A 12896-nucleotide genomic window follows, 5' to 3' on the forward strand; every position below is an offset into this window, starting at 1 on the left:
GGAAAATGCAGCTTTGGACCTTAAATTGATCTTTTAAGCCCTAGAAATGTGGGTTTGGGGGCCAAAAATAAGGTTTTGAACATTAAAAATTCAGGTTTTACCTTAAAAAATTGGGAATTTGAGCAAAAAAATTGATGTTTCAAATGCAAAAATGAAACTTGGACTTTTAAAGATGTTTTGGATGCAGGAATTGGGGATTTATGTCTAAAATGAGGCTTTAACTTTTTAAAATCAATTTTCTGTAATAAAATGAGGGATTAGACCCTAAAAATGAAGGTTTAGGTCGTTAAAAGAGAGGTTTTTGATGCTAAAAATGATCCTTTTGCAGTAAAAAAAGGATTTAGGACCCTAAAAATGAGGGTTTGGGTTGAAGACGGGGGTTAGACAAAAATTAGCCATTTTTTCCCCAAAAATGAGAGATTTGGCCCCAAAACCACGTGGCTGGAAAGGGGAAATTTGGGGGTTTAGGGGGAAAAAATGAAGATTTGGGGCCTCAAGTGACACAGGTGACACTGGCCAGGTGGGACACGCCCACCCCTCAGGTGACCCCGCCCCCTTCCAGTCCCACCCTCACTGCCAGGGGACGCCAAAACCTCCCCAAGCCCCGCCCACCCATTAGATTGACAGGAAAGGGGCGGAGCCAATTGCACAAAACTGTGTAATCAGCAGTGGGCACACGGTCAGGCCACGCCCCCGTGTGTGATGTCACACAGGAAGCACCACCTCTCCTTTGCAGTGACGTCACTTCCGGATCATCCACTTGGTTGCTGGAATGGGAAAGCCCCGCCCCTTTTCGCCACGGAGGTGTGGCCTAAGAGATCCCACCCCTTTTTGTGGGCGGGGCTTTATCGTGGCCAATGGGAGGGTGGCATAATCAAGCCCCGCCCCTTTCCCGGGGGTGACGCCTCAAAGCCGCTCAAGCTCCGCCTCCCCAGGTGAAACCACGCCCATATTTGGATAGCCACGCCCTCAGGCGGCACAGTGTACTGGTCAAGCCACGCCCCTTTGGTGACCACGCCCGATTCAGGCCACGCCTCCCGGTTAAGCCCCACCCCTCACCCCTGGGGGTTCATTTTGGGGCAAATTCTTCCCTTTTTAGGTCCTTCATTCCTCGTTTCCCCAAGGGGACGGAGCTTCAGGGTGGGGCGTGTCCTTCCATGTTTGGGGGCGGGGCCACCCCAGTTTTTGGCTCCCGCCCTCCCCCACCCCTCACACCTTGTAATAGGCGGGGGGCGGGGCGGCGGGGGGGAGGGGCAGCTCTCGCATGGGGTGGGCGGGGCCTGGCCCGAGGGGGCGTGGCCTGGCTGGCCCCGCCCCCGCCCCCGCCCGCGGGGTTTTCGGGGCTCTCCGGGGGCGGCGCCGCCACCAGAGCGCCCCCCCCGGCCCCCCCAGCACCGCCAGCAGCGCCGCCCCGCCCCCCGCCGCCCCCAGCACCGCCCCCTCACGCGCGGGGGGCGGGCCCGGCCCGGGCGGGCTTGTCTGATTGGCTGAACCTGGGGGAGAAAGGGGAGGAGTCAGGGGCGGGGCTTCAGGTGAGCAAAGCCCCTCCCCCTGCCCCCCCCCCATCCCCCCGCACCTTTACCTGTCCCGGCCGGGTCCGGTGGCGGCTCCGCCCCGGGGCCTGTGGGGGAGGGGAGGGAGGGTGAGAGGGGGGAGGGGCGGGTTGGGGAGGGGCGAGGCGGGGCGGGGCCACTCACGCTGTCCCACGCGCAGGGTGACGCGCATGGCCCGCGTCAGGCAGGCCCCGCCCTGGCGGTTCTCCAGCCCCTCGGGGGTCCCGTCTGACGTGGCTGCAAAGGAGGAGGGGCACGGTGACGTCATCGGTGATGTCATTGTATGTGTCACAACCCTCCCATGATGTCACAGCCTTGTCACACCCCCCCCACTCCCCCCTTGATGTCATTGCCTGTTCTGCTGGTGTCACATCCTGTGATGTCATCACCCACCCAGTGACATCATAGCATCACACATGAATGACATCACAGTGTCGATGATGATGTCATAATGACATCACTCCTGCCCTACCACCGTCACCTCTCCCATGGCACCACACCATTCATGCCCCTTCCCTGTGATGACATCAACGAGTCCCCTGATGACATCACACCCCGATGACATAACACCCGGATGACATCACCGGGACCTCCCAATGGCAAAAGAGCCCCAAGACCCTCCCCAAAGCCCCCCTACAGCTGCCCCCTCCCCTCCACCCCCTCCCGGATGACATCACCACCCCTCGCTACGACACCAACCCCCCTCCCTGATGACATCTCCACCTTGCTGTCGCCACCCGAGCCCCATTGATGACAAAAGAACCCCTCCAAAAAAACCCTGCCCTATGCTCCACCCCCTCTCCATGCTCCACCCCTTCCCCGGTGACATCACCCCCCCCGACTGCTGACACCACCCCCAGTGATGACGTCACGGCTCACTGATGATGTAATAGTCGTGCTGGCGGCGGAACTCGTGTCCCCAGAGGTTGGGGCTGAACTCCTGGAATTTGATGGTGAAGCGCACGTCGCGCTGGGGGCGGTCGCAGGTGAGCAGCAGCGTGGGGGCGGGGCCGGGGGGCGCCTGCACCTGGCAGCGCCGCGCCTGCGCCCCCCCCACCAGGTACAGCTTGTAGTACTCGTAGCCCGCCCCCCCCGGGCACACCAGGTCCAGGCGGTCGCCGATCTGGGGGTACAGGACGTAACCGCCATCGTCCTGGAACCTGCGGGGACAGGGGGACACTGTGTGACACTGTGTGTGACAATGTCTGTGTGTGTGACACTGCGCGTACAGGACGTAACCGCCGTCGTCCTGGAACCTATGGGGACATGAGGACAGTGTGACACTGTGTGTGTGTGTGTGACACTGTCTGTGTGACACTGTGTGTGACAGTGTGACATTCCGTGTGTACGACACTGTGTGTGTGTGACACCATCATGGTCAGGGTGACACAGCAGAGGTGACACTAGGTGACACACTGTATGTGTGACACAGTGACAGGTGTGACGCTGCCACCACGACAGTGACACCGTCAGGGTGACATCGTGCGACACCACAGGAGGGTGACACACCGGGCGTGGGGACACAGTGACACACCGGGCATGAGGACACGGTGACACCCCCATCAGGCGCCCCCGCAGCGCTGGGGGGGGTTGGGCAGCCATTGTTGTCACCATGGCAACGGCGCCGCTGCCCCTCCCCCACCCGCTCCGTGGGGGGCCTGGGGGGGGGAGGGGACACAGCAGGGGGGGACCCGGGGACGGGGGCACCCGAGGGGGGACAGAGGGGGGGATGGGGCTGTCACCGTGTGGCTGTCACCGTGTCACACACACGGAGTGGCACCCGGTGTCACCCCCCTGTGCCGGTGTCACCACCTGCCCGTGACTGGGTCACCTCCTTGTGCTGGTGTCACCCATGCTGGTGTCACCCCCCCTGTGACTGTGTCACCTCCCCGTGATGGTGTCACCTTCCTGTGACAGTGTCACCTCTCTGTCACAGCGTCACACCTGCTCAGTGTGACAGGTGTGGCGACACCTGCGCTGGCACACATTGTCCTTGTCACGCTCTGTCACACACGTCATGGTGACAGCCACGGTGTCACACACACCGTGACAGTATCGCTCACATTGTCACACTCAGGGTGTCACACTCAGTGTCACACACAGGTATAGCACCAGGTGTCACTCACGGTGTCACACACACCGTGACAGTGTCACTCACATTGTCACACTCTGGGTGTCACACACAGCTACAGCACCAGGTGTCACACACATGATGTCACCCACAGCCTGTTGTGTCCCCCCTGGTGTCACCCACACAGTGTCACCCCCCATGTCCCCGTCCCCATCTCTTGGGGTCACCTGGAGGAAGTGACAAGATCCCCAAAGCCCCCCCAGCTCCTCCCAGTCCCTCCAGACCCCCCCAAATGTTCCCACCACCCCCAGACCCCCGGGACCCCCTCTCTTCCCTCCCGACTTTTTCAGGCCCCCAAGACCCCTCAAGACCCCCACAAATCCTCTCAAGCTCCCCCCCAATCCCCCCTCACCACCCCAAACCCCCCCGACCCCCCAGTCCCCCTCCCAGTGCCCCCAAACCCCTCAATGTCCCCGGACCCCCCAACCCCTCAATTGCCCCGACCCCCCAATCCCCCTCCCGGTGCCCCCAACCCCCTCAGCTCCCCCCACCCCCTCAATCCCCCCGCCGCGGCGCCCCCACTCTCACCGCCGGTTCCCGGTGTGCCAGACCACCGGCTCCAGGCTCAGCCCCGCGGCCCCCGCGCCCAGCACGGCCACGAGCAGCGCCGCCGCCCGCCCCGCCATCGCCCCCCGCCCCCGCGGGTCGCCGACCCCGGCCCGGCCCCGCGACCCCCGCCGGGACCCCCCCGGTGCCGCCCCCGGCCCGGCCCGGACTCGAACCCGGGACCCCGCGGGGCCGCCCCGGCTGCGACCGCGCCGGAGGAGGGGCGGGGCTTTGGGAGGGGCGTGGCCTCCAATGGGCGTGGTTTGGGAGTGAAAGGCGTGGTTTGGAGCAGGGGAGGGGGCTCGTGGATTGGCGTGGCTGCGTAGTAAAGGGGTGTGGATGGGTGGGGTTGATAAAGGGGCGTGGTCACGGATGGGTGTGGTCGTTGTTTGGGAGACCTGGGGGTGGGGCCTGAAAATGGGCGTGGTTTGAATATGTAAAAGACATTGCTTTGGGGATAGGGTGTGGATTTGGGGGCGTGGCTTAGTGCAATTAGCATGAATGGCCACATAAAATGGGGCGTGGTCTTTTGGAAGGGGCATGACCAAAAAATTAATGTGGCCACACCCACAGAGCTGACTATGGAGTGGGTGTGGCCACAGGGAGGGCGTGGACTCAGGGTGGGGGCGTGGCCAGCAGCGCCTCACAGATTTCCATGGCGACATCACAACCGCACCGTTGCCATGGTGACTGTGAAGCTGCTTAGGAACAGGCCCCACCCCTTTGTTTGTGGAGGGGCTCTTAAAGGGGCAATGCTGGAATTGGAAGGTGGGGACCACCATGGGGGTGGGAAGATTTTGGGGCACCTGGGGGGGTTTGGGGTGTGGGGGCGGGGCAGGTCTGGCCACACCCCCACCCGTGACAGCCCACAGGGGTGACAGGGGGTGACAGTCACAATGCCTTTAGTACAACCGAGGCCTGGGGGGGACATTTGGGGTCCCCAGGGGGGCTGTGACCCTCCACGGGTCCCCAGGGTGACACTGGGTGACATTTGGGGTCCCCAGTGTGACATTTGGGGTCTTCAGGGGGGCTGTGACCCTCCAGGGGTCCCCAAGGGTGACAGTTGTGGTCCCCAAAGGTGACAGTCACTGTCCTTGGGGTCGGTGACAATCAGCGTCCCCAGAGGTGGGGTGGCCCCCAGTGTCTCTGAGAGTGTCACAGCTGTTGTCCCCAAGGGAGTGACAATTGGTGTCCCCGGGGAGGTGACAATTTCCAGTCCCGCTGTTCCCAGGGAGATGACAGTCAATGGTCACAGTGTCCCCAGGGAGGTGACAATGGCTGGTCCAGGCGTCCTCAGAGAGGTGACAATCTCCAGTCCCAGTGTCCTGGAGAGGTGACACTCAGTGTCCCCTGGGGAGGTGACAATCTCCAGTCCTAATGTCCCCAGGGAGGCGACAATCAGTGTCCCCAGGGATGTGACAATCGCCAGTCCCAACGACCCCAGGGAGGTGCCAGTCATCAGTCCTGATGTCCCCAGGGAGGTGACAGTCAGTGTCCCCAGGGAGGTGACAATCAGTGTCTCCGTGGAGGTGACAATCTCCGATCCCGCTGTCCCCAGGGATGTGACACTCAGTGTCCCCGCTGAGGTGACAATCTCCGATCCCGCTGTCCCCGGGGGTGTCCCCGGGGGTGTCCCTGGGGGTGTCCTCGTGTCCCCACCACCAGAGCTGCAGCCGGATGTCCCCTCCCGGCGCCGGCCCCTCCTGTGTCCCCTCGCTGTCACTGTCGCTGTCCCACGGCGCCGGGAACAGGCGCTGGCCCGAGGCCGTGGCCAGGAGCGGCAGCGCGGGGTGCAGGCTGGGGAACGGGAAATTCGGGGAATTTGGGTGGAAATTCGGGGGATTTGGGGTGGAAATTGGGGGGAATTTGGGGGGTTTGGGGTGAAAATTCAGAGGAGTTAGGGTGGAAATGTGGGGACATTTGGGGTGGGAATTTTGGGGAAAATTTGGGGGAATTTCGGTGAAATTTGGGGGTTTGGGGTGGAAATTTAGGAAATTTAGGTGAAAATTTGGGGGATTTGGGGTGAAAATTGGGGGACTTGGGGTGGAAGTTTGGGGTAGGAAGTGGAGGAGTTTGAGGAGGAAATTGGGAGAGTTTGGGGTGGAAATTGGGGGGGTTTGAGGTGAAATTTTGGGGGATTTGGGGTGCAAATTGGGGGTATTTCGGGTAGAAATTGGGGATATTTGGGGTGGAAATTTGGGGGTTTGGGAGGTGATCCAAGGTATTTTTGGGGGGAACCCCAATGTCTTTTGGGTAGGATCCCCAATGTTTTTGGTGGAGGGTCCCAATGTTTTTTTTTGGGGAAATCCCCAATGTTTTTTTGGAGGAATCCCCAATATTTTTTTGTGGGGGATCCCAATTTTTTGGGGGGGATCCCCAATTATTTTGATGGGATTCCAAGGTTTTTTTTTGGAGAGATCCTAATTTTTTTTCAGGGGATTCCCGGTTTTCTTAGGGGAGAATGCCCTAAGAAATTGGGGGGGGTGGGAATCCCGAATTTTTTGCAGAGGGACCCCAAATTTTTTTGGGTGAGTCCCCAATTTTTTGGGGGCGGTCCCCAATATTTTTTGGGGTGGGTTCCCAATGTTTTTGGGGGGGGAAACCCCAATTTTTTTTTTGGAGGGGATCCCCAAATTTTTGGGGTTACCTGGTGCCGTTGACGCAGTCGCGGAGGGCGCGGAAGCGGAACAGGGGGGGCAGCTCGGGGGGGTTCCCCTGGCCGGGGGGGGCCAGTGTGTCCCAGACGGTGACAAAGCCGTCGGTGTCACCGCTGACCAGGAACCGCCCCGACCTGGGGGGGGAAACGGGGAATGAGAGACCCCGACCCTTAAAAACCCCCAGGAAATGTGGGGGGCCAAAAATCCCCCTCGGACCCCCACCCAAAATCTGATCCAGGGGTTCTGCACCCCCCAAAATCTGATCCAGAGGGTCTGAACCCCCTAAAATGTCACCCAGGTGTCCAGGACCCACCAAAATCCTCCCAAAATCTGATCCAGGTGTCCAGGACTCCCCAAAATCTCCGCTAAATGTGACACAGTGGTCCAACAGACCCCAAAAATCCCCCCAAAAGGTCACTCAGGAGTTCAGGACCCCCCCAAAAGGTGCCCCAGGTGTCCCCAAAGGTGTCCCATTTTTCGGGGGGGGGGGTGTCACTCACGGGTCGAGGTCAAAGGTCACGCGCTGGTTGGTGGCCACGCGCCGTGGCAGCGCCAGGAGGGGACGCTCGGGGACACGAAGGTCCCAGCACAGGATGTGGCGGTCCTGGGGGCGGGGCCAGGCCGGGACACGCCCATCAGGCCCGGAGCCACGCCCCCTTAATGAGCAAAACACCTCTCAGCCCATAAACCCCGCCCACAAAGCTCCACCCACCGCAATGGGAGATGTCAATCAGACCATAAACCACACCCCTAAAGCCACACCCAGAGGTCACACCCCCAACAATAAGGCCCCACCCACCACAAGGCCACCCCTTCATAATAACCCACAGGCCCCGCCCACCCTATGCCCCACCCCAATTCCAGACCCACTATTGGCCATGCCCACCTTCCTCCCGCCGGCGTACAGGTGAGTCCCGCAGGGGCTGAAGCGCAGGTGAGTGGGCGCGGCCGGGAGGCGGGGCCAGAGTGCCACAGCTCCACCCCCTTCCAGCGGGTACAGCCCCAGGCTCCGCCCATAGGAGCCGCAGGCAAACAGCGATTGGCTGGGGCTGAAGGCCAGGCAGCCAATCAGTCCTCGCTGGCCATGGCTGCCCTCTGAGGGGTGGAGACAAAGGTTAGGCCACGCCCCTTCAGTGAGGCCACGCCTCATTGGACTCTGCCCATCCAAGCCCTGTTTTCATTGGACCATGCCCATCAAAGCCACACCTGCTTATGCTCCACCCATTTACATTCTGCCTGCCACTCCCCTTTAAGCCCCACCCCCTTACACACTTTAGGCCCTGCCCCCAGGGCCACACCCACTCCCAGATCCCACCCACTTAGGCCATGCCCCTTATGTTAATCCATGCCCCTTTCCTTTAGTCCATGCCCCTTTTTGCCCCACCCTTTGACCCCAACCCCTTTAGGCCACACCCTTTTCCCTTAGTCCACGCCCCTTTTGACCACACCCCACCCTTTTAACCCCCAACTTTCCTCCCCAAACCTGATTTTAACCCCAAATACAGGGCGGGAACTGCCCCTGCCCCTCCCCAGCCCCTCCCACAGACCCCACCCCATTAGGCCACGCCCCTTACCTTTAGGTTACGCCCATTTTAACCCCTGACTTTCCCATCCAAACCCGATTTTCACCCCAAATACAGGGTGGGAACCGCCCCTACCCCACCCCAGCCCCTCCCACTGACCCCACCCTGTCCTGCCCCACCCTGTTAAGCCCCGCCCCCTTTAGGCCCCGCCCCTCACGGTGCAGGCTCCTCTGGAGGCCGCCCCGGCCCGGCCGCTCGGTCGGGAACTCGCGGACGGCGCCGTCGAAGCCCCCGAGGAGCCGGGAACCATCGGGGGTGAAGGCCAAGGAGTGGGGGGCCACGGGCTCGTCCTGGGGACACCCCGGGGTCACTGAGGGCACCCCAAAACCACATGGGACCCCCAAAAACCCTACAGGGAATGGGGAGACCCCAAAACCGCCCGGGACAGGTGGGGGGGCCCAAACTCCACCCAGGTACCAGGGACACCCCCGGGGGCAATGGGCTCCTCCTGGGGACACCCTGGGGTGCCCCAAAACCAGCCAGGACAGGTGGGGGAGGCCAAAAAATCCTACAGGGAACAGGGAGACCCCAAAACCTGCCCAGGACAGATGGGGGGTCCCAAAACCCCAAAAGTCCTCTCATTAAAGGGGGTGAGGGTCCCCAAAAATGTCTCAAGGACCCCAAAACTCACCCGGGGACATCCCAGGGGTCCCTAAACCCAGTCCCTCCCAGTTCCCCCCCAGTCCATGCCAGTCCCTCCCAGTTCCCCCCAGTCCCTCCCAGTGCTCCCAGTACCCACCAGGTGGTTGTGGGCACGGAACGACCCCCGCAGGCTCCCATCGAAGGCGTCCCAGAGGTGCACGGGGCTGTCCCGGCTGCTGGTGGCCACCCTGCCCAGTACAGACCAGTATAAACCAGTATGGAATGGTATGGACCAGTATGGACTGATATGGACCAGTACAGACCAGTATAAACCAGTATCGAGTGATATGGATTGGTATGGACCAGTATAAACCAGTACGGACCAGTACGGACCAGTATGAACCAGTATGGAGTGGTATGGACTAGTACAAACCAGTATGAACCAGTATAGACCGGTGTGGACCAGTATGGACTGGTATGGATTGGTATGGACCCATATGGACCAGTACAGACCAGTACGGACCAGTAATGACCTCCCAGAAACTGCCCCTGCTCCCAGTACCCCCAGTCCATCCCAGTAACAACCAGTGCCATCCCAGTCCCTCCCAATCCATTCCCAGTCCATTCCCAGTCTGTCCCAGTGCTCCCAGTCCATTCCCAGTATATCCCAGTCCATTCCCAGTCCGTCCCAGTCCATTCCCAGTCCATCCCAGTGCTCCCAGTCCATTCCCAGTCCCCCTCAGTCCATTCCCAGTCCCTCCCAGTCCATTCCCAGCATATCCCAGTCCCCTCCAGTCCATTCCCAGTCCGTCCCAGTCCATTCCCAGTATATCCCAGTCCATTCCCAGTCCGTCCCAGTGCTCCCAGTGCTCACAGGCAGCTGGGGGGGTCGCTGGAGTCCATCAGGGGGTACCAGGTGAAGTCGTAGATGGTGTCACCTTCGGCCACGTGCACGGCCGGGAGCTGCCGAGTGACCAGAGTGACCCCAGTGACCACTGAGTGACCACTGAGTGACCCCTGGAGATCCCCAATGACCCCCCAGTGACCCCCAGACCCCCCAAATCTCCCCCAGGACCCCCCAGGTGACTCCAAACCCCCTCAAAGTGACCCCACCCCCCCAGTGACCCCCCAGCCCCCCAAAATCCCCTCCAGGACCACCCAGAGTGACCCCAAAGCCCCCAACCCCCCCCAAGTGACCCCAAACTCCCCCACTGACCTCCAGACCCCCAAATCCTCCCAAACCCCCCAAAGTGACCCCAAAATGACCCCCAGCCCCCCAAAATCCTCCCCAGGACCCTCCAGAGTGACCCCAAACCCCCCCTCCCCTCCCCAGAATGACCGAAACCCCCCCAAAGTGACCCCAATCCCCCCCAAAATGATCCCAATCCCCCCCTAAAGTGACCCCAAACCTCCCCAAAAGTGACCCCAAACCCCCCACATCCTGACACCCCAAATCCGCCCTGCCAGGACCCCCGCCCCTCCCCCCACCCACCATTTGGGGGAGGGGCGCCCCCGGGGGGGGTCCCGGGGGGAGGGGGAGGTTGAAGATCCTCAGGGCGTTGTCGTTGCTGCAGGTGAGGATGCAGGAGCCGTCGGGGGCCCTGGGGGGGGGGGGAGACCCCCAAATGTCACCACAAAATAACCTCAGGGGTTGGGGAACCCCCCATTGTCACCCCAAATTTTTGGGGTGATTTTTGGGGTGGCTTTTGGGTGATTTGGTGGGAGTTTTGGGGTGACTTTAGAGGGATTTTGGAGTGATTTTTGTGAGGCTTTTGGGGTGGTTTTTGGGGGGGTTTGGGGGTGAATTTTGGGGTGATTTAGAGAGGGTTTTATGGGGATTTTTGGGGGCACTTTTCGGGGGGTTTTGGGGTGATTTCCGGGGGGAATTTGGGGTGATTTAGGGAGGTTTTGGGGTGATTTTGGGGTGAATTTTAGGGGAGTTTAGGGCTGATTTAGGGAGAGTTTTTTGGGTGGCTTTTAGGGAGGTTTTTTGGGGGGGGTTGCGGTGATTTTTGGGGGAGTTTGGGGCGATTTTCCGGCTGATATTTTACGGGGGGGGGGGGGTTGGGTTTATTTTTGGGCTGATTTGGGGAGGTTTTTGGGCTGATTTGGGGAGGGTTTTGGGTGATTTTGGGGGGGTTTTGGGGTCTCTCACCATTTGCAGCCTCGCAGGTAATTCTCGGGGCGCTTCGCGAATTCCTCCCGCGCCCCCCAAACTGGGCGGGGGGGGCGGCCCAGCTCGTACTGGGGGAAACTGGGGAGAGCCGGGGGAGGGGGGGGTCAGGGACACCCAAAACCCCTCAAAACCCCCCAAAAAATCCCCCCAAAACTCACTCGAGCTCCTCCTCCTCCTCGGGCTCCGCCGGGGCCGCGTCCTGAGGGGTCCCGGGGGGCTCGGGGACCCCCTGAGGGGCTGCGGGGGGAGGGGAGAGGTCACAGCCCCGCTCCCGCCCCCAAATCCCCCCCAAAATCCCCCCAAAATCCCCCCAAAAATCCCCAAATCCTCCCGCCCCCCCACGCGCACCGTCCACCGTGGGCGCCGCCATGACAGCGAGAGGCCGCGCCCCCTGGTGGCCACGCCCCTTAGCGGCACGCTCTTTTGGCCACGCCTCCATCTCCATATATGGAATGAGGCGCGAATTGGATTGGCTCCACCCTCGGCGGGCGGGGTTTCGGCTTTTCTCGCCAAAAAGGGGACGCCCGCGATTTGGGGACCCTGAAATGCCACCCCAAAAAGGGATCCAAAAGGGTCCAGAGGGACCTGGGACACCCCAAAATGGCACCGGAGGGTTTGGGGGACCCCAAAATGGCACCTGAAGATTTGGGGGACCCCAAAATGTGACCTGGTGGGGTTCAGAGTGACACAGGGCACCCCAACCATGGCCACCATGACCCAACCGTGGCCACCATGCTGCTCTTCCATGGCCACCTTGATGCACCTCCACATCCCCAAGTTCCTCAGGGCCACCACAGGTGTCTAGCTGTGCCCAGGTGTCCCCAAATGAGGAGTTTTGGGATGTGCCCCCTCCCCCCAAAACCGTCGCAGATGAAAATCAGTACAACTTTTATTAACTTCCTCCAAAATTCCCCAAAAAAGTGAAAACAGCAAAATAAATGGGGGTGGGGGTGGGGGAGGGGCAAAGGACCCCCCACCCCCGCCCCCCCAACCCACCACCAATGAGCCCCCCCACCCCCCTCATTAACGAACCCCATAAATTACAACCCCCACCCCCCCCCCAAAATCGGGGAGGGGCTCCCACGCCTGCCCCTCCCCCACCCCAAATGGAGGGGTCACCTCTAAACTGGGGGGGGTCACCCTCGATTGGGGATCACCCCAAATTCACGGGTCAGAGCCTGGTTTGGGGATCAACCCCCCAATTTAAGGGTTGCACCCCAATTTAGGGATCAACCCCTCAATTTAACAGTTTCACCCCAATTAAGGTTTTCCCCCCATTTCGGGGTCTCCCCCAATTTTAGGGTTGCACCCCAATTTAGGGTTTCACCCCAATTTAGGGATCAACCACTCAATTTAAGGGTTTCACCCCAATTCAGGTATTTCATCCCAATTTGGGAATTTCACCCCATTTAAGGGGTACCCCTCAGTTTAGGGGTCGGCCCCAGTTTGGGGATTGCCCCTTGTGAATTTTGGGGTCCCCCAAAAGTTCAATTCAGGGGTTTCCCCTCAAACCTGAGGGTGTTTCCAACTTCAGGGGTGACCCCAATTTTGGGCTGACCCCAAATTTGGCCATCACCATCCTTTGGTGTCACCACAATTTCAGGGTGACCCCAATTCCAGGGTCACCCCAACAGTCTGGGGGGACCTGGGGGGTGACAACAGCCCTGT

The 12896-nt window shown here is 60.6% G+C and overlaps 2 protein-coding genes across 2 annotated transcripts; both read right to left on the reverse strand.

Annotated features, from left to right (window-relative positions):
• Positions 1 to 1209: 1209 nt before the first annotated feature.
• Positions 1210 to 4310, reverse strand: EFNB3 (ephrin B3). The gene is made up of 5 exons (XM_030970743.1): positions 4213 to 4310; positions 2433 to 2713; positions 1698 to 1790; positions 1583 to 1621; positions 1210 to 1493 (listed from the first exon to the last, which is right to left on the reverse strand). Exons 1-5 carry the CDS (start codon positions 4308 to 4310, stop codon positions 1210 to 1212), a joined length of 795 nt encoding a protein of 264 aa, XP_030826603.1.
• Positions 4311 to 5002: 692 nt separating this feature from the next.
• Positions 5003 to 11598, reverse strand: WRAP53 (WD repeat containing antisense to TP53). The gene is made up of 11 exons (XM_030970744.1): positions 11575 to 11598; positions 11387 to 11445; positions 11208 to 11306; positions 10545 to 10653; positions 9927 to 10015; positions 9210 to 9300; positions 8628 to 8760; positions 7774 to 7982; positions 7388 to 7491; positions 6878 to 7021; positions 5003 to 6027 (listed from the first exon to the last, which is right to left on the reverse strand). Exons 1-11 carry the CDS (start codon positions 11596 to 11598, stop codon positions 5571 to 5573), a joined length of 1518 nt encoding a protein of 505 aa, XP_030826604.1. The 3' UTR covers positions 5003 to 5570.
• Between the last annotated feature and the right edge of the window lie 1298 nt (positions 11599 to 12896).

The sequence above is a fragment of the Camarhynchus parvulus genome, unplaced genomic scaffold, assembly GCF_901933205.1.
Source record: "Camarhynchus parvulus unplaced genomic scaffold, STF_HiC, whole genome shotgun sequence".
NCBI lineage: Eukaryota > Metazoa > Chordata > Aves > Passeriformes > Thraupidae > Camarhynchus > Camarhynchus parvulus.

Coding starts and splice junctions, on each gene's coding strand:
- EFNB3 (XM_030970743.1), bottom strand. CDS start 4,310: ATGGCGGGGCGGGCGGCGGCGCTGCTCGTGGCCGTGCTGGGCGCGGGG. Junction 1,622..1,697: donor CACCCTGCGCGTGGGACAGC/GTGAGTGGCCCC, acceptor CCTCCCCCACAG/GCCCCGGGGCGGAGCCGCCA. Junction 1,494..1,582: donor ACCGGACCCGGCCGGGACAG/GTAAAGGTGCGG, acceptor TTTCTCCCCCAG/GTTCAGCCAATCAGACAAGC.
- WRAP53 (XM_030970744.1), bottom strand. CDS start 11,598: ATGGCGGCGCCCACGGTGGACGGT. Junction 7,022..7,387: donor GTGACCTTTGACCTCGACCC/GTGAGTGACACC, acceptor TTCCCCCCCCAG/GTCGGGGCGGTTCCTGGTCA. Junction 6,028..6,877: donor GACTGCGTCAACGGCACCAG/GTAACCCCAAAA, acceptor CCCGTTCCCCAG/CCTGCACCCCGCGCTGCCGC.